We start from the raw sequence: 19688 nt of genomic DNA on the forward strand, positions 1-19688 counted from the left end.
AATTGAGACATCGTACGGCTCGAGTGGGATGAAGAGCAAATAAAAAAACATGAATCTTAGGTGAAGAATCAGGAAATAAATAAATAAAAATGAATGAGGAACCAAGTTAGAAAAATAGTTGGCAAGTCCAAATCACTCGTCAGTCAGCATGTGAGAATAATACCACATTTTCTTTTTCTTTTTTCTTTTGAGGACTCTGTGGAGCTATATATATGAAACAATCCATGTACAAAAGCAAGCCTTCAAGTAAAGACGCAGAGCAAAAGGCAAGCTTTTTATCTTCTTTGCCTAGGAACCTCCAGCTCCATATAGTTACTAAAATGACAGGTACCAGTTCGGTTGCATCACAGAAAAGGTAATCAAAATGAACTTCCATTAATCTTGCACTCTGTATGGTTTCTTCCTATTTGAACTTGGAAGTATTCCCAATTAACTCTGATGATTCGCCTTGAATTCATTTTGCTTGTAACTTTATCAGATGGGGGTTCCATCCAAAAGCTCCAACTAAATATTTGATCACTGGCACCATTTCATAATGGATAACGTACAGCATTTGCGTTTAGATGTTTGTTTTCACATTTCAGCCTGTCTTTAATTAACGACAGTACTATTTCAGGTTAGCAGGCAAGGTGTCAATCATAACCGGCGGCGCAAGCGGCATAGGAGCAAGTGCAGTGCAACTTTTCCATGAAAATGGTGCTAAGGTCGTTCTTGCCGATATCCAAGACAACCTAGGCCAAGCCCTAGCTCAAAAACTTGGTGAAGATGTTTGCTACATCCACTGTGATGTTTCAAACGAAGATGAAGTTAGCAATCTTGTTGACGCCACCGTTAAAAAGTATGGTAAGCTTGATATAATGTATAACAATGCAGGCATCCTGGATCGTTCTTTAGGAAGCATTTTGGACACCCCGAAATCAGATCTAGACCGCCTAATTGGTGTAAACCTGGTAGGCTGTTTCCTTGGAGCCAAACATGCAGCTAGGGTCATGGTAACCCAAGGTCAGGGTTGCATTTTATTCACCGCCAGTGCTTGTACAGCTATTGGTGGACTTGCAACTCCCGCTTATGCAGTGACCAAACATGGTGTCGTGGGGTTAGCGAAAAACTTAGCGGCTGAGTTAGGGCAGTACGGTATAAGAGTAAATTGTGTTTCGCCATTTGGAGTAGCAACCCCCATGTGTGAGGGATTTTCAGCAGATACTGCACCAATGATAGAAGAATTACTGGGACAAATGGGTAATCTAAAGGGGAAGATGCCCAAGGTGGAAGACATGGCAAGGGCTGCACTATACTTGGCTAGTGATGAAGCAAATTATGTGAGTGGGATGAATCTTGTCGTGGATGGTGGGTTCAGTGTTGTTAATCCTACAATGATGCAGGCTTTGTACCCCGCTAAATTATAAGTTGATCTCGTTGACGTGCTTCTTTCTTGGTTTCAAAAAATTAGCAGAATTCTCAATGTATTCGGAAATCTGTTGAATAAATTTTTAATTTGTGAAAATAATTTTTTATTACCACTGTCACTGCCATTACTACCACCAGCACCACCATTACTACTATTATTATCACAACTACATCATCATTACTAATTTCACCACCACCACCACTACCACTATTTAGGGATGATCATTTTTTATTCGGTCTGATTTTTATCTATAAAAACAATCAAACTAAAATTTTGTTAAATATAAAAAATAAAACTGAAACCGAACCAAAACTAATTTCAACTTATTGGTTTTGGTTCAGTTCGGTTATAATATATATTAAAAACTAAAACACAACTTATCGATTTCGGTTCTGTTAGGTTTGGTTTCGATTAGATTCAATTATTTTATATTACAACCCAAAAACTATATTGTTTTTTGAGCTTTTTAGACTTTATGATGGGTTTCAATTTTGGTTCGGTAATTAAGTTAGGTTCATTTTTAACTAAACTGATTCGGTTTGGTTGAGGTTTTTCGGTTTTAGGTTTATGAAATTGAAACCAAACTGAACTAAATATTTTTTAAATATTCTAATCAGTTTAATTGGTTTTTTTCATGATTCGGTTTTTTTTGTTTTTTTTATTTTCTCGGTTTAATCTTTTTGTTAGTTTTTTTGCTCACCCTTACCCCTACCACTACTATCATTAGCATTACAACTACCACTACCACCACCATTACCACCAGCATTACTATTACAACTACCACAACTACTACTATTATTACCACTACCAATTTTACTATTATCACTGCTACTACTACTGCCACCACTACAACTACTACTTCTAATACTATTACAACCACTATCACTATTACTATCATGACCACCACCACCACTATTACTGTCATCACCACCACCACCACCACCACTATTACTGCTATTACTACTTTTATTACTATCATTACCACGACTACTAACACCACCACCACCACCACCATGACGACTACTACTACTACCATGACCACCACCACCACCACCACTACTACGACCACCACCACCACTATGACGACTACCACCACTATCACTACTACTACTGCTATGATCACTACCAGCACTACCACTACTACGACCACCACCACTAATACAACCATCATTACCACCACCACCACCACCATGATGACTACTCACACTACCACTACTACTACTACCATGAACACCACCACAATGACTACTATTACTACTACTACCATCATCAGCACCACCACCATCACTACCGCCACCAATACTACCATCACCACCACCACCACCACCATCACTACCACCACCAATACTACGATCACCACGACCACCACCATCGCTATTATCACCACTACTACCATGACTACAAGCACCACCACCACCACTACCAATTATTAAACCAAACTCATGTTGGTTTTGCTCTTAAGAACAAAATAGCAGCTAACACTTTCTCCTTCTTATTTTTTATGCTTTCTTATAAATAACTCTGATTGTTTAAGGTAGTTATATATAGCCTTGCAAGTCCTACTTATATTAAGATTTGTATCCTAGTCTAAGTAAGGTTTATTTTTATCTAGCTAAGATGAAAACTAATCAACTACTAACTCCTAGCAATGATAAAACTCTAATAAATAATAATATTTATATTTTATAAATCCTATGAACCTAATTTTGATTACATAGTCAAGCAACCCCCAACAAAGTAGATAACAACTTAGAAAGCTAAAAATCAGGTTTGATAGAACCCTAACTCAGAGGTAGTCCTATACCTAAGAACTAAAGGTATTGAAAAAAACTTGAATCCAAAGATAACCATGTATCTAAAAACCCTAAGTATGTAAATGATGTCACGAAGTCATTTATTATTTGATAAGTTAATGTATGATCTTTGTCCCTGCAAAGAAAGATTGTTTTGCCACAAACAAACAAAAAAAACTCATGTTTATTCTTAAACTTGCTCTTGAAATTTTCAACTCAAAAAAACATAATATAGTCTCCTGTAACTAACCCTAATGGACCCCCTTTGGGTTGCAAGCTAATGTGTTTAAATTAGTAATCAACTAATATAAGTTCAATAATAAAATAACCCCTAAATAATATCTAATGGGCTAGAACAAATTCAAATTAAAAATAATCACTCAATATGAAATAAATAAATAAAATAGGATAATAACAACAAAGTTTTTATGCTAAAATTTCTCGATATAACCTAAATCTCTAATTTCTCGATATATATATATATATATATTGATTGGATACATCCACTGGTGGGTGGCCATAGGAAAGAGATTGCTTTTGTCACTCAAAATTCCTTGGCGCCTCAATAACCTTTGAGAATATTACTGTTTTCATTTCCGATAAGAATACAAATTCACGCAATTCCACTTTCAGGATAATAGGCAAGGTGGCAATTGTCACTAAAGTTGCAAGTGGAATTGGAGCAGCTACTGTGAACCTTTTACTGGAAAATGGTGCCGAAGTGGTTATTGCAGATATTCAAGATACACTAGGCCAAGAAATTGCTGATAAGCTGGGTGAAAATGTTTGCTACATTCATTGTGATGTATCAAATGAAGATGATATAATCAACCTTGTTAACACCACCGTAGCTTAACTTTGGAAGCTCGAAATGATGTAAGACTACGCAGGCATCTTGGACCGGCCCTATGGTAGCATTCTCACTACCATAATCTTTATATTTACTAATGAAAATTTTTTATCGGTATTTATATTAATATTTTGTTGGTAATTAATTTCTTAACTTAATCATAGATGGAAATTCTTTGTTGGTGAATTTTTCATCGGTAATTTTTTTTTTTCTGTTTGTAAGTCCATTGGTAATAAAAATATATTATTACCAATGGCTTTACTAACGAAAAAAGTACGAAAACAAATTACTCGCTTCATTCTGTCAATATTTCCCTAAAAAAATATCTTATGTAATTCCGTTGGTGATTATTTAAATTTTTTTTAAAAAAATTATTTTACAAAACTATAAAATAATTAAATTAAAATAAATCAACACTCTATAATACTCAAAACTGAGTTCCTTGGAAAAAAAAGAAAATCAACTAAAAATTGATCTCATATGAAAAAAAACAATTCCTACAACAACATTCATGTAATTACTAAGAACAAAAAAAATTAAAAAATAAAATAAAATGACAAATATAGTGAAAACAAAATACAAAAAAAGAAAAAAAATAAAAATCTTACCTTAATTTAGTAGCAAGTGAAGCTGAGAAGAGAAAAGAGAAAAGAACAAGAAGACATACCTGAGCATGGAAGGGAAGAGGAGTTGAGGAGAGAAGGGAAGAGAAAGAAAGGGATGTTGATTTTCTTACATATAGGGAAGAAAAAGAAGAAAGGAAGTCCATCTATTGTGAAATTAGGAATTCTAGGCTTTTTATTGAGCCGTTTTACCAACAGATAATTAAATATTAATATATTTTTTTCATTCTGTTGGTGAATCCATCTGTAATATTTAATTTAAAGTTTTAATTTAATAAAAAAATTTCAGAAAATGTCAAATATCATCGATGACTTTTCAATTCGTCTGTAATATTTAATTTCAATTTCAATTTAATCAAAAATTTTCAGAAACTTGCTAAATAACACCGATGAATTTTCAATCCGTCAGTGATTTTGTCTGTAAAGAACAATAATTAACAGTACAATTGGAATGCGAACAATTTTAGAGCTCTCTGGAAAATATCGACGGAATTTTCTATTAGTGATTCCCTTTGTAATTGACATGATGAACGGTGTCGCATGTCAAATCCACGCGGCATCGACTGGCGATTTTTCTCGTTATGCATTGCTTGATTTGATTGTTGGGAGTCGCCATCTAGTAATTTATTGAAGGTTACTAGTCTTGTCAGAGATTCGTGGGTAAGGGACTGGTTGTGGTCAGAGAAGGTATTAACACCCCTAACACACCCTACTTGAGGTAAGCTGCTTCGTGGCTTTGACGTGTTAAAGAAGTTTTAAAATTTTGTCTTTTCATAAGATATTAGAAATACAACTTACGTATAAGTTAATAATTCTGAATCGTGAGCAAATCAAAATATTAAATTCTTCTTTTGCCTTTGTGATTTTATCATAAAAATATATATAAAAAATAAAACAAATCCATAAAAAAATACAAGAACACACATTCACTTTTACTATATTTTTGTTTCTTTTCTTTTCTTTTTTTTTTTTTTTTGCTTCCACATTTACAAAATACAAATTACAAAAACTCAAAACTAAACAAATATTACATTAAGCAATTTGGAAATTACAAAACGACCCTAAAACAACTCGGAATAGTGTCAGGCCGACTTCTGGAGCTGCCGAAACAGTGTGGCGCATTGTTCCATGCGCCCCTGGTGGCACGTGGATTCACGAGCCGCCATAAGAAAGCCAGAGAATGGATGGATCTAGAATGACTTCGTCCTTCCTTCCTTTCCTCGCCAGCAGTGACCTGCAAAACCAACCAAAAATGCAACATAAGCAGTCTATTGTAGTTAGCTTTTCAGATCTTGTTTTTCGCATTCGCTCTCTGCCTTCTTCCTTTCTGTTTGTTTCTCTTTTGCCGATGAAGGATATGATGGTTGTTGTCGTTCATGGATGCTGAAGCTACGGTGGTGATGGGATGGATGTCCAATCAAGGGAGGAGCTGGAGGAGGCAAGCGCTGCTGCATGAGGAGCGGGTCGTCGCTGCTGGTTGAAGAAGGCGGGCAACTCCGGTAGAGGAGGAAGGGCGGCACCTGCGGGCGGATCACTGAAAAAGAGCTGTTGCTGGAGGTCGGTTTGTGGACGGCGCTGAGGTTGAAGAGAAAGTGGAAAGGGAGGGAAGGATTCTTTGATTTTTCAGCCAAAATAGAGGGAGGCCACGATTTTGTTTCTCTATGAGGGGTGCTTGGCAAGTTCTCTATGTGGTGTGGGGCTGATGGAAGGATAAGAACTATAGGTTTGTTGCCGGCTGCTGTGGGGAAGAAGAAAATCAAAAGGGAGGGGATCTGTGTTGTTGGCTGGAAAAGGAAAAGAAGATGGGGAACAATATAGAGGTTGCTTATGCAGGGGAGATGTTGTAGAGCCAAAATGGCAGGGGTCCTTGGCTCCGTTCTGAAAACAAACCAAGGACCCTGGGGACAACGACTTTTTTTCTATTGGTAAGGAGGGGCGGCTGGTTTGTATTGGTAGAAATAAGTTTAGGTTTAAGGTATTTTTGTATTTTTTTCAATTATGCAACATTACCCCCCTTTTTATGTGTGTTGAAGACTAGTATTTATAGGCAAAAATGTTGCTAGGTTTCCAAACTTGGTCCCTCAACTTCTTTCTTTTTGTAAATTTGATTTTTCTTAATTTTTTTGTATTTTTTTGAAAACGAGCAATATCAACGTCAACTCAATGAGGAAAATCAATGATTTTAAAAAATGACACGTGAAAAGTTGAACAAATTCGAAAGACCTTTGAAATTTTAAATTATTTTTAGACGACGCTGAAAATGCTAAAAACGATGCAAATATATTAAAACCATTTTATTTTTTTTGGATTTTTTATTTTTTTTGCTATTTTTAGATTTTTCTGAAAATTTATCAAAACATGGGTAAAATTTTGGGTAGCAACAAATGCCCCCTCTATACAATGCTTACGAAGCAAAACTCCTCAATGTTTTGCATAGTAAGCTTTGTAAAGAAAAACTTGTCTTCTTGTCTTCCTAACTTGCTCAATATCCACTCATCTAAAGACCTTACTCTTTTTCTTTTTCTGTTTCTTTCTTTCTCTCTCTCTCTCTCTCTTTTAAAAAAAAAACTTGAGATCCCATCTAGCGACCTCCTGTAACCAAAAACCAAAGAATGTGTGTAACTCGGTCAACCTGAAATTCTATCTGGCGATTTCCTTTAACCAAAGCTACATGAGATCTCATCTGGCGACCTCATTCAAGTAGAACGAAAACATATGTGCAGCTTAGTCAACCTAAAATCCCATCTGGCGATTCCCTTTAACCAAAGCCACATGAGATCTCATCTGGCGACCTCATTCAACTGGAACTAAGAAAATATGTAGAGCTCGGTCAACTTGAAATCCCATCTGGCAATTCCCTTTAACCAAAGCTACCTGAGATCCCATCTAGCGACCTCATTCAACTAGAACTAGTCAACCTGAAATCCCATCTGGCGATTTCTTTTAACCAAAGCCACCTGAGATCTTATCTAGCAACCTCATTAAACTCAGACTGATTTTGAAAAAAAAAATTCAAACAATATATTATGTTCCATTTATTTGAATATAATAAACTCCACGTCAAATTATTTGATTTAGTATGGAAATAAGTTGGCACACCACCATCGTCCCACTAAAGAGTTTGAAAAACAATTTATTTTTTTTCTACTAGCAACTAATTTTTATTTTATTTTATTGAGAAAATAAATTAATGATATTTTTTTATATTGTATAAAAATTGGGTGTTGATAATTTTTTTTCATTTGAAGTTAGGTTAAATTTTCTTATTAAAACATGTTTGTTTATACATTTCAAAAATACTTTTAAAAAATATTTAAATTTGTTTTTTTATTTTAAATTAATATTTTTTGATGTGATGATATATAAAATAAAAAATATTATTTTAATATATTTTAAAAAATAATTGTTACGTTCGGTCTGGTTGGGTAGCCAAACTTAAATCACTTCAATAAGAATACCAATGCTTCTTTGGCTGGTGGAAGTCCCCAAAACTTCCTATAAAGTAGAGATTGTGATCAATTAACGAAGAACAGTGGGAGAATATTATTGGTCCTGGCTTGGCCGCCAACATAAGAAGGTTTGGCTTAACATCCTTTTTCCTTTTAAGATATTTTTAATTTTATTTTTTCCTTTTAAATTTTTTTTCTTTTCTCTTATTTAATTTTTTTTTCATACGGTAAAGAAAACATAAATTGATGAGAATTATTTTATATAGTACAAAAATTGAGTGATGATAATTATTTTTCATTTGAGATCAGGCTGAATTTTCTTATTAAAGCATGTTTGTTTTTAGCGTTTCAAAAAAAAATTTCAATTTTGTTTTTTTTTTAATTCAAATTAATATTTTTTTTTACTATTTTGATGTGATGATATAAAAAAATCAATTTTAAAAAATAAAAAATATTATCTAAAAAATTAGAGTTCTAATTTTTATGCTTTCTCCTAAAGTAAAGGAACTTCTTTAACTTTTTTTTTTCTTTTAAGATATTTTTATTTTTTATTTTTATTTAGAATATTGAGTTTGGTTTTGCAATCAGACCCGAGAATATTGGAAATAATATTCATATATGTGAAAATATATATTGTAAAATAATAATAATAATAATAATAATAATAATAATAAAACACCTTGAATATATTAAAAAAAATTATAATTTAATATTTTCTATGAAATAAACAAGTTAAACATCCCTGTCTATAACCTAAAATGTTAATAAAGAATATTTTTTATTAAACATTATATGACTAATCTAACTATCATTAGAATTACTATACTATAATGTTTGAATTATAATGTTAATACTATCCCTGTCTATAACAATTATATTATAATGTTTTTTTTTTTAAATATATATTATTTCGACGTCTGCACCCTTTACTCTGGTCCCAATACAATATCACCGAAATTATAGTAAATCAACATATGTATACAAACATCACTGAACTGCGCCCATTATCCTGACCCCAAACTATAGTTGTGATTAGGGACTCTAGCCGTTTCGAGTTTTCTCCACCAACCATAGAATTAATTGCTGTGCAATTATGGTCACACTTCTCCGGGTTTGTCTATTAATTGTCTCTGTATACGTTGGGAAGGCAAAGGGAAGGTGGTAGGTGTAAGGAAGGAGCAATTAATCTTCCCGAAGGCGGATTCTGATTATATATATATATATATATATATATATATAAGATTAATAATACAATATTTATCAATTATATTATTCTTAAATCTAAGCACCTTCCGTACCCGCGTTTTACTGTATGGTTGGATAAATATTTTTTACTTTGATGATATAAAAAATAAAATAAATATTATCTCAATATATTTTAAAAAATAATTGTTATGTTGGATTTAGCTGGGTAGCCAAGCTCACTTCAACACGAATACAAATGCTCCTTTGGCTGGTGGAGGTCCCTAAAACTTTGAATTTTCCAAAATAATGACTACTGGTCTCATATAAAGAAGAGATAGTAATTAATGAAGAGCAGTGGGGGAATATACAAATATCACTGAACTGCGCCCATTATTCTGACCCCAAACTAGTAGTTGTGATCAGGTACTCTAGCCGTTCGAGTTTTCTCCGCCAACAATAGAATTAATTGCTGTGCAATTATGGTCATACTTCTCCGGGTTTGTCTATTAATTGTCTCTGTATAAGTTAGGAAGGCAAAGGGAAGGTGGTAGGTGTAAGGGAGGTGCAATTAATCTTCTCCAAGGCAGATTCTGATTGGATTTTATATATTTATATAATAAGATTAATAATACAATATTTATCAATTGTATTATTCTTAAATCTAAGTACCTTCCGGTACCCGCGTTTTACTGTATGGTTGTATAAATGTTTTTTTTTTTTTAACATTCATGTATTGTAAATGAGTAAAAAAATATAAAAAATATTTTATATCAAATATAGAAAAAGAAATAAAAACTTTTTAATATGTAAAAAACATTCGACCAAGAGGCTAGAGCCTAGATCGTGATTTGATCAATTAATTTGAAACCTGATCTATCTAAACCAAATGCCCTGCCTAACTCTGTTAGGCTAAGTATGAAACAATAAATTGTCAATAAATTGGGGAGGGGGGGGTGTATTGTAATATTGAATCAATACACGCTAACCACAAACTAAAATAAAAAAAAAATTCAAAAGTTATTAAAAAACCAGTGCCACGTAAAAAGAAATTATCTATCCTTTCCCTTCCCTTCCCTTCCCTTCCTTTCTTATCAATTTAGACTTCGTACGGCTCGAGTGGGATGAAGAACAAATAAAAAACATGAATCTTTGGTAAGGAATCAGGAAATAAATAAATAAATAAAAATGAATGAGGAACCAAGTTAAGAAAATAGTTGGCACGTCCAAATCACTCGTCAATCAGCATGTAAGCAAGCCACCATGTTTGGGCGGCACATACAGCTTCCTTCAGGACCCTAGACGACCTTTCTTTGTTGTCATCGAAATCATCTTGTCATCCTCTTCATCCCATGGCAACGCGTGTCTCTGGTGAAGAAATGATGTAGTTCTCGCATCCGATTTTCTTTATACTCTTCTGTTCTCTCTTTCCTCAATGTATTAATTGTGGGGGAAAAAATTGTGGTCGTCCAAATTAAGTGATGCACGAAACGAGTCATGCATATATGGTGCATACCTCCCTAGAATTAGTTTTTGTGTGGCTAGTCTATATGTTAAAATAATAAAACCCTCCAGAATTTTATAAGTAATGTGAGAATAATACCACGTTTTCTTTTTCTTTTTCTTTTTTCTATTGAGGACTCTGCGGAGCTATATATATATATGAAACAATCTATGTACAAAAGCCTTCAAGTAAAGACGCAGAGCAAAAGTCAAGCTTTTTATCTTCTTTCCCTAGGTACCTCCAGCTCCATATATTTACTAAAATGACAGGTACCAGTTTGGTTGCATCACAGAAAAGGTAATCAAAATGAACTTCCTTTAATCTTGCACTCTGTATAGTTTCTTCCTGTTTGAACTTGGAAATATTCCCAATTAACTCTGATTCGCCTTGAATTCATTATGCTTGTAACATTGCAAGATTATAACGTGTACTAATTTTATCAGTTTGGGTTCCCTCCAAAAGCTCCAACTAAATATTTGATCACTGGCACCATTTCACAGTGGATAACGTACAGCATTTGCGTTTAGATGTTTGTTTTCACATTTCAGCTTGTCTTTAATTAACGACAGTACTATTTCAGGTTAGCAGGCAAGGTGTCAATCATAACCGGCGGCGCAAGCGGCATAGGAGCAAGTGCAGGGCAACTTTTCCATGAAAATGGTGCTAAGGTCGTTCTTGCCGATATCCAAGACAACCTAGGCCAAGCCCTAGCTCAAAAACTTGGTGAAGATGTTTGCTACATCCACTGTGATGTTTCAAACGAAGATGAAGTTAGCAATCTTGTTGACGCCACCGTTAAAAAGTATGGTAAGCTTGATATAATGTATAACAATGCAGGCATCCTGGATCGTTCTTTAGGAAGCATTTTGGACACCCCGAAATCAGATCTAGACCGCCTAATTGGTGTAAACCTGGTAGGCTGTTTCCTTGGAGCCAAACATGCAGCTAGGGTCATGGTAACCCAAGGTCAGGGTTGCATTTTATTCACCGCCAGTGCTTGTACAGCTATTGGTGGACTTGCAACTCCCGCTTATGCAGTGACCAAACATGGTGTCGTGGGGTTAGCGAAAAACTTAGCGGCTGAGTTAGGGCAGTACGGTATAAGAGTAAATTGTGTTTCGCCATTTGGAGTAGCAACCCCCATGTGTGAGGGATTTTCAGCAGATACTGCACCAATGATAGAAGAATTACTGGGACAAATGGGTAATCTAAAGGGGAAGATGCCCAAGGTGGAAGACATGGCAAGGGCTGCACTATACTTGGCTAGTGATGAAGCAAATTATGTGAGTGGGATGAATCTTGTCGTGGATGGTGGGTTCAGTGTTGTTAATCCTACAATGATGCAAGCTTTGTACCCCGCTAAATTATAAGTTGATCTCGTTGATGTGCTTCTTTCTTGGTTTCAAAAAATTAGCAGAATTCTCAATGTATTCGGAAATGTGTTGAATAAATTTTTAATTTGTGAAAGTAATTTTGTATTACCACTGTCACTGCCATTACTACCACCAGCACCACCATCACTACTATTATTATCACAACTACATCATCATTACTAATTCATTATTAATTTCATCATCACCACCACTACCACTATTTAGGGGTGATTATTTTTTATTCGGTCTGATTTTTATCTATAAAAACAATAAAACTGAAATTTTGTTAAATACAATAAATAAAACTGAAACATAACCAAAACTAATTTCAACTTACTGGTTTTGGTGCAGTTCGGTTATTTTATATTAAAAACTAAAACACAACTGATCGATTTCGGTTCTGTTAGGTTTGGTTTCGATTAGGTTCAATTATTTTATATTACAAACCAAAAACTATATTGTTTTTTGAGCTTTTTAGACTTTGTGATGGGTTTCGATTTTGGTTCGGTAATTAAGTTAGGTTCATTTTTAACTAAACTGATTCGGTTTGGTTGAGGGTTTTTGGTTTTAGGTTTATGAAACCGAAATCAAACTGAACTAAATATTTTTTAAATATTCTAATCAGTTTAATTGGTTTTTTTCATGGTTCGGTTTTTTTTGTTTTTTTTGTTTTCTCGGTTTAATCTTTTTGTTAGTTTTTTTGCTCACCCCTACCCCTACCACTACTATCATTAGCATTACAACTACCACTACCACCACCATTACCACCACCATTATTATTACGACTACCACAACTACTACTATTACTACCACTATCAATTTTACTACTATCACTGCTACTACTACTGTCACCACTACAACTACTACTTCTAATACTATTACAACCACTATCACTATTACTACCATGACCACCACCACCACTATTACTATCATCACCGCCACTATTACTGCTACTACTACTTCTATTATTATCATTACCACGACTACTAACACCAACACCACCACCACCACCACCATGACGACTACTACTACTACCATGACCACCACCACCACCACCACCACTACTACGACCACCACCACTAATACGACCATCATTACCACCACCACCACCACCATGATGACTACTCACACTACCACTACTACTACTACCATGAACACCACCACAATGACTACTATTATTACTATTACTACCATTAGCACCACGACCACCACTACCGCCACCAATACTACGATCACCACGACCATCGCTATTATCACCACCATTACCATGACTACAAGCACCACCACCACCACCACCAATTATTAAACCAAACTCATGTTGGTTTTGCTCTTAAGAACAAAATAGCAGCTAACACTTTCTCCTTCTTATTTTTTATGCTTTCTTATAAATAACTCTGATTGTTTAAGGTAGTTATATATAGCCTTGCAAGTCCTACTTATACTAAGATTTGTGTCCTAGTCTAAGTAAGGTTTATTTTTATCTAGCTAAGATGAAAACTAATCAACTACTAACTCCTAGCAATGATAAAAACTCTAATAAATAATAATATTTATATTTTATAAATCCTATAAACCTAATTTTGATGTGAATATTTTGATTACATAGTCAAGCAACCCCCAACAAAGTAGATAACAACTTAGAAAGCTAAAAATCAGGTTTGATAGAACCCTAACTCAGAGGTAGTCCTATACCTAAGAACTAAAGGTATTGAAAAAAAACTTGAATCCAAAGATAACCATGTATCTAAGAACCCTAAGTATGTAAATGATGCCATGAAGTCATTTATTATTTGATAAGTTAATGTATGATCTTTGTCCCTGCAAAGAAAGATTGTTATGCCACAAACAAACAAAAAAAAACTCATGTTTATTCTTAAACTTGCTCTTGAAATTTTCAACTCAAAAAAAACATAATATAGTCTCCTGTAACTAACCCTAATGGACCCCTTTTGGGTCTCAAGCTAATGTGTTTAAATTAGTAATCAACTAATATAAGTTCAATAATGAAATAACCCCTAAATAATATCTAATGAGCTAGAACAAATTCAAATTAAAAATAATCACTCAATATGAAATAAATAAATAAAATAGGATAATAACAACAAAGTTTTTATGCTAAAATTTCTCGATATAACCTAAATCTCTAATTTCTCGATATATATATATATATTGATTGGATACATCCACTGGTGGGTGGCCATAGGAAAGAGATTGCTTTTGTCACTCAAAATTCCTTGGCGCCTCAATAACCTTTGAGAATATTACTGTTTTCATTTCCGATAAGAATACAAATTCACGCAATTCCACTTTCAGAATAATAGGCAAGGTGGCATTTGTCACTAAAGTTGCAAGTGGAATTGGAGCAGCTACTGTGAACCTTTTACAGGAAAATGGTGCCAAAGTGGTTATTGCAGATGTCATAACCCATTTTTGGGTTATTCCAAATTACATTTTCTTTTCTTTAATAAAAAAAAAAAACTAAAACCTAAAATAGTGCTGTTTTGAACGGTATTGTTCTCCTTCTTCCCTGCGCATGCAGAGGCAGGAAAGAAGATGATTTTAAATCATTCTTCCCGCTTTCTCTCTCCACCTCACTTGCCTAAAAATCCGGCATGACCCATACTCACACTTACACAACCATACCCCCTCATTAATGGAGAAACAGGAGACGCTCCACCATGATGAAAAGAAGGCCATGCCTTGCAGCGGCTGCAGGAGCCATCCCACGCCACCATGCCCTGCACTTGGACAGGGTATGGTGCCTCTCCCCCGGCTGCCTATAAATACAGGGGAAATGAAGGGCGAAAGGAGCGGGAGAGGAGAAAGGCTTTGAAAAGGGAAAAAAGAGGAACGAACCTGGGGGGCATTTCTGGAGAAGGGAAGAGCGGCCAGCAAAAGAAAAAAAAGAGGCTCACGCCTCTGCACAGAGAAGAAAGCTACCTTCCTCACCAGCCACCATTTCTGCTCCCTCAGCTTTGAAACAGCGTCCACCGCAGGAGCAACACCAGCGCGGCCAACACCTTCCATTTACGCAATCAGTCTCCGTACCCGATTTCTGAGACCAGTTAGGGTTTCTAGTGATCAGAATACTAGGTGGCAACTCCCATTCTATTTTTTCACTGATAAGAGACAACGAATTCCTTGTCTCTCCATATTTTCCAGATACACACAAATTAAGTGTGGAGGGCGATGGCCGCGACGCCGCACACGTGCGACAGCAGATATTCAAGATACACTAGGCCAAGAAATTGCTGATAAGCTGGGTGAAAATGTTTGCTACATTCATTGTGATGTATCAAATGAAGATGATATAATCAACCTTGTTAACACCACTATAGCTTAACTTTGGAAGCTCGAAATGATGTAAGACTATGCAGGCATCTTGGACCAGCCCTATGGTAGCATTCTCACTACCATAATCTTTATATTTACTAATGAAATTTTTTTATCGGTATTTATATTAATATTTTGTTGGTAATTAATTTCTTAACATAATCATAGATGAAAATTCTTTGTTGGTGAATCTTTCATCGGTAATTTTTTTTTATTATTGTAAGTCCATTGGTAATAAAAATATATTATTATCAATGGCTTTACTAGCGAAAAAAGTACAAAAACAAATTACTCGCTTCATTCTGTCAGTATTTCCCTAAAAAAATATCTTATGTAATTCCGTTGGTGATTATTTAAATTTTTTTAAAACAAATTATTTTACAAAACTATAAAATAATTAAATTAAAATAAATCAACACTCTATAATACTCAAAACTGAGTTACTTGAAAAAAAAATCAACTAAAAATTGATCTCATATGAAAAAAAAAAAAAACAATTCCTACAACAACATTCATGTAATTACTAAGAACAAAAAAACATTAAAAAAATAAAATAAAATAACAAATATAGTGAAAAAAATACAAAAAAAGAAGAAAAAATAAAAATCTTACCGTAATATAGTAGCAAGTGAAGCTGAGAAGAGAAAAGAGAAAAGGACAAGAAGACATACCTGAGCATGGAAGGGAAGAGGAGTTGAGGAGAGAAGGGAAGAGAAAGAAAGGGATGTTGATATTTTTACATATAGGGAAGAAAAAGAAGAAAGGAAGTCCATCTATTATGAAATTAGGAATTCTAGGCTTTTTATTGAGCCATTTTACCGACAGATAATTAAATATTAATATATTTTTTTCATTTTGTTGGTGAATCCATCTATAATATTTAATTTAAAGTTTTAATTTAATAAAAAAATTTCAGAAAATGTCAAATATCATCGATGACTTTTCAATCCGTCTGTAATATTTAATTTCAATTTCAATTTAATGAAAAATTTTCAGAAACTTGCCAAATAACATCGATGAATTTTCAATCCGTCAGTGATTTTGTCTGTAAAGAACAATAATTAACAGTACAATTGGAATGCGAACAATTTTAGAGCTCTCTGGAAATTTTCTATTAGTGATTCCTTTTGTAATTGACATGATGAACGGTGTCGCATGTCAAATCCACACGGCATCGACTGGCGATTTTTCTCGTTATGCATTGCTTGATTTGATTGTTAGGAGTCGCCATCTAGTAATTTATTGAAGGTTACTAGTCTTGTCAGAGATTCGCGGGTAAGGGATTGGTTGTGGTCAGCGAAGATATTAGCACCCCTAACACACCCTACTTAAGGTAAGCTGCTTCGTGGCTTTGATGTGTTAAAGAAGTTTTAAAATTTTGTCTTTTCATCAGATATTAGAAATACAACTTACGTATAAGTTAATAATTCTGAATCGTGAGCAAATCAAAATATTAAATTCTTATTTTGCCTTTGTGATTTTATCATAAAAATATATATAAAAAATAAAACAAATCCATAAAAAAAATACAAAAACACACATTCACTTTTACTATATTTTTGTTTCTTTTCTTTTCTTTTTTTTTTTTTTTTGCTTCCACATTTACAAAATACAAATTACAAAAACTCAAAACTAAACAAATATTACATTAAGCAATTTGGAAATTACAAAATGACCCTAAAACAACTCGGAATAGTGTCAAGCCGAGTTCTGGAGCTGCCGAAACAATGCGGCGCATTGTTCCACGCACCCCTGGTGGCACGTGGATTCACACGCCGCCGTAAGAAAGCCAGAGAATGGATGGATCTAGAACGACTTCGTCCTTCCTTCCTTTCCTCGCCAACGGTGACCTGCAAAACCAACCAAAAATGCAACACAAGCAGTCTATTGTAGTTAGCTTTTTCAGATCTTGTTTTTTTTTTTAACTCTACATTTGCATTCGCTCTCTGCCTTCTGCCTTTCTGTTTGTTTCTCTTTTGCCGATGAAGGATTTGATGGTTGCTGTCGTTCGTGGCTGTTGAAGCTACGGTGGTGATGGGATGGATGTCCAATCAAGGGAGGAGCTGGAGGAGGCAAGCGCTGCTACATGAGGAGCGGGTCGTCGCTGCTGGTTGAAGAAGGCGGGCAGCTCTGGTAGAGGAGGAAGGGCGGCACCTGCGGGCGGGCCGCTGAAAAAGAGTTGTTGCTAGAGGCCGGTTTGTGGACGACACTGAGGTTGAAGAGAGAGTGGAAAGGGAGGGAAGGATTCTTTGATTTTTCAGCCAAAATAGAGGGAGGCCACAATTTTGTTTCTCTGTGAGGGGTGCTTGGCAGGTTCTCTGTGGGGTGTGGGGCTGATGGAAGGATAGGAATTGTAGGTTTGTTGCCGGCTGCTGTGGGGAAGAAGAAAATAAAAAAGGAGGGGATCTGTGTTGTTGGCTAGAAAAGGAAAAGAAGATGGGGAACGGTATGGAGGTTGCTTATGCAGGGGAGATGCTGTAGAGCCAAAATGGCAGGGGTCCTTGGCTCCGTTCTGAAAACAAACCAGGACCCTGGGGACAGCGGCTTTTTTTCTGTTGGTAGGGGGCGGCTGGTTTGTATTCGTAGAAATAAGTTTAGGTTTAGGGTATTTTTGTATTTTTTTCAATTATGCAACATTACCCCCCCTTTTTATGTGTGTTGAAGACTAGTATTTATAGGCAAAAATGTTGCTAGGTTTCCAAACTTGGTCCCTCAACTTCTTTCTTTTTTTAAATTCATTTTTCTTAATTTTTTTTGTTTTTTTTAAAACGAGCAATATCAACGTCGACTCAATGAGGAAAATCAATGATTTTAAAAAATGACGCGTGAAAAGTTGAACACATTCGAAAGACCTTTGAAATTTTAAATTATTTTTAGACGACGCTGAAAATGCTAAAAAACGATGCAAAATATATTAAAACCATTTTTTTTTTGGATTTTTTTTATTTTTTTTGCTATTTTTAGATTTTTCTGAAAATTTACCAAAACATGGGTAAAATTTTTGGTAGCAACAAATGCCCCCTCTATACAATGCTTACGAAGCAAAACTCCTCAATGTTTTGCATAGTAAGCTTTGTAAAGAAAAACTTGTCTTCTTGTCTTCCTAACTTGCTCAATATCCACTCATCTAAAGACCTTACTCTTTTTCTGTTTCTTTCTCTCTCTCTCTCTCTTTAAAAAAAAAAAAAACTTGAGATCCCATCTAGCGACCTCCTGTAACCAAAAACCAAAGAATGTGTGTAACTCGGTCAACCTGAAATTCTATCTGGCGATTTCCTTTAACCAAAGCTACATAAGATCTCATCTGGCGACCTCATTCAAGTAGAACAAAAACATATGCGCAGCTCAGTCAACCTGAAATCCCATCTGGCGATTCCCTTTAACCAAAGCCACATGAGATCCCATCTGGCGACCTCATTCAACTGGAACTAAGAAAATATGTAGAGCTCGGTCAACTTGAAATCCCATATGGCGATTCCCTTTAACCAAAGCTACTTGAGATCCAATCTAGCGACCTCATTCAACTAGAACTAGTCAACCTGAAATCCCATCTGGCGATTTTCTTTAACCAAAGCCACCTGAGATCCTAACTAGCAACCTCATTAAACTGGAACTAAAAAATATGGGTAGCTCGATCAACCTGAAATCCCATCTAGGGATTCCCTTTAACCAAAGCTACTTGAGATCCCATCTAGCAAACCTCATTTAACCAAAAATAAAAGAATGTGTAAAAAGTGGTCTTATTGTAATGGGTGACTTACCCAGGTGGAAAGAATATGAAAAACGATCTCATTATGATGGGTGACCTACCCAGATGGAAATAATATGAAGTGCAGTCTCATTGTAATGGGTGACCTACCCAGATGGAAAGAATGTGAAAAACAGCCTCAATATGATGGGTGACCTACCCAGATGGAAAGAATGTGAAGTGCGGTCTCATTGTAATGGGTGACCTACCCAGAGAAAAAGGAAAAAGTGGTCTCATTGTAATGGATGACCTACCCAAGTGGAGGAATGGCCTCATTGTAATGGGTGACCTACCCAGGTAAAAAAAAACATGGAGAATTGGTCGCGTTATAATGGGTGACCTACCCAGAAAAATATTAGTGATGGCTCAAAGGCGCACTCGAAAGGAGATAGGGTTAAAAAACACACTACCTGATAAGTGAAGGC

At 35.1% G+C, this 19688-nt stretch overlaps 2 protein-coding genes across 2 annotated transcripts; both read left to right on the top strand.

Annotated features, from left to right (window-relative positions):
- The first annotated feature begins 204 nt into the window (after positions 1–204).
- LOC118027965 ((21S)-21-acetoxyl-apo-melianone synthase SDR) lies at positions 205–1507 on the top strand. The gene is made up of 2 exons (XM_035031477.2): positions 205–355; positions 617–1507. The coding sequence occupies exons 1-2, from the start codon at positions 213–215 to the stop codon at positions 1404–1406; spliced, it is 933 nt and encodes a 310-aa protein (XP_034887368.2). The 5' UTR covers positions 205–212; the 3' UTR covers positions 1407–1507.
- Positions 1508–10989: 9482 nt separating this feature from the next.
- Positions 10990–12279, top strand: LOC118027957 ((21S)-21-acetoxyl-apo-melianone synthase SDR). The gene is made up of 2 exons (XM_035031470.2): positions 10990–11106; positions 11390–12279. The coding sequence occupies exons 1-2, from the start codon at positions 11072–11074 to the stop codon at positions 12177–12179; spliced, it is 825 nt and encodes a 274-aa protein (XP_034887361.1). The 5' UTR covers positions 10990–11071; the 3' UTR covers positions 12180–12279.
- Positions 12280–19688: the final 7409 nt, after the last annotated feature.

The sequence above is a fragment of the Populus alba genome, chromosome 6 (assembly GCF_005239225.2).
Source record: "Populus alba chromosome 6, ASM523922v2, whole genome shotgun sequence".
In the NCBI taxonomy this organism is placed as follows: Eukaryota; Viridiplantae; Streptophyta; class Magnoliopsida; order Malpighiales; family Salicaceae; genus Populus; species Populus alba.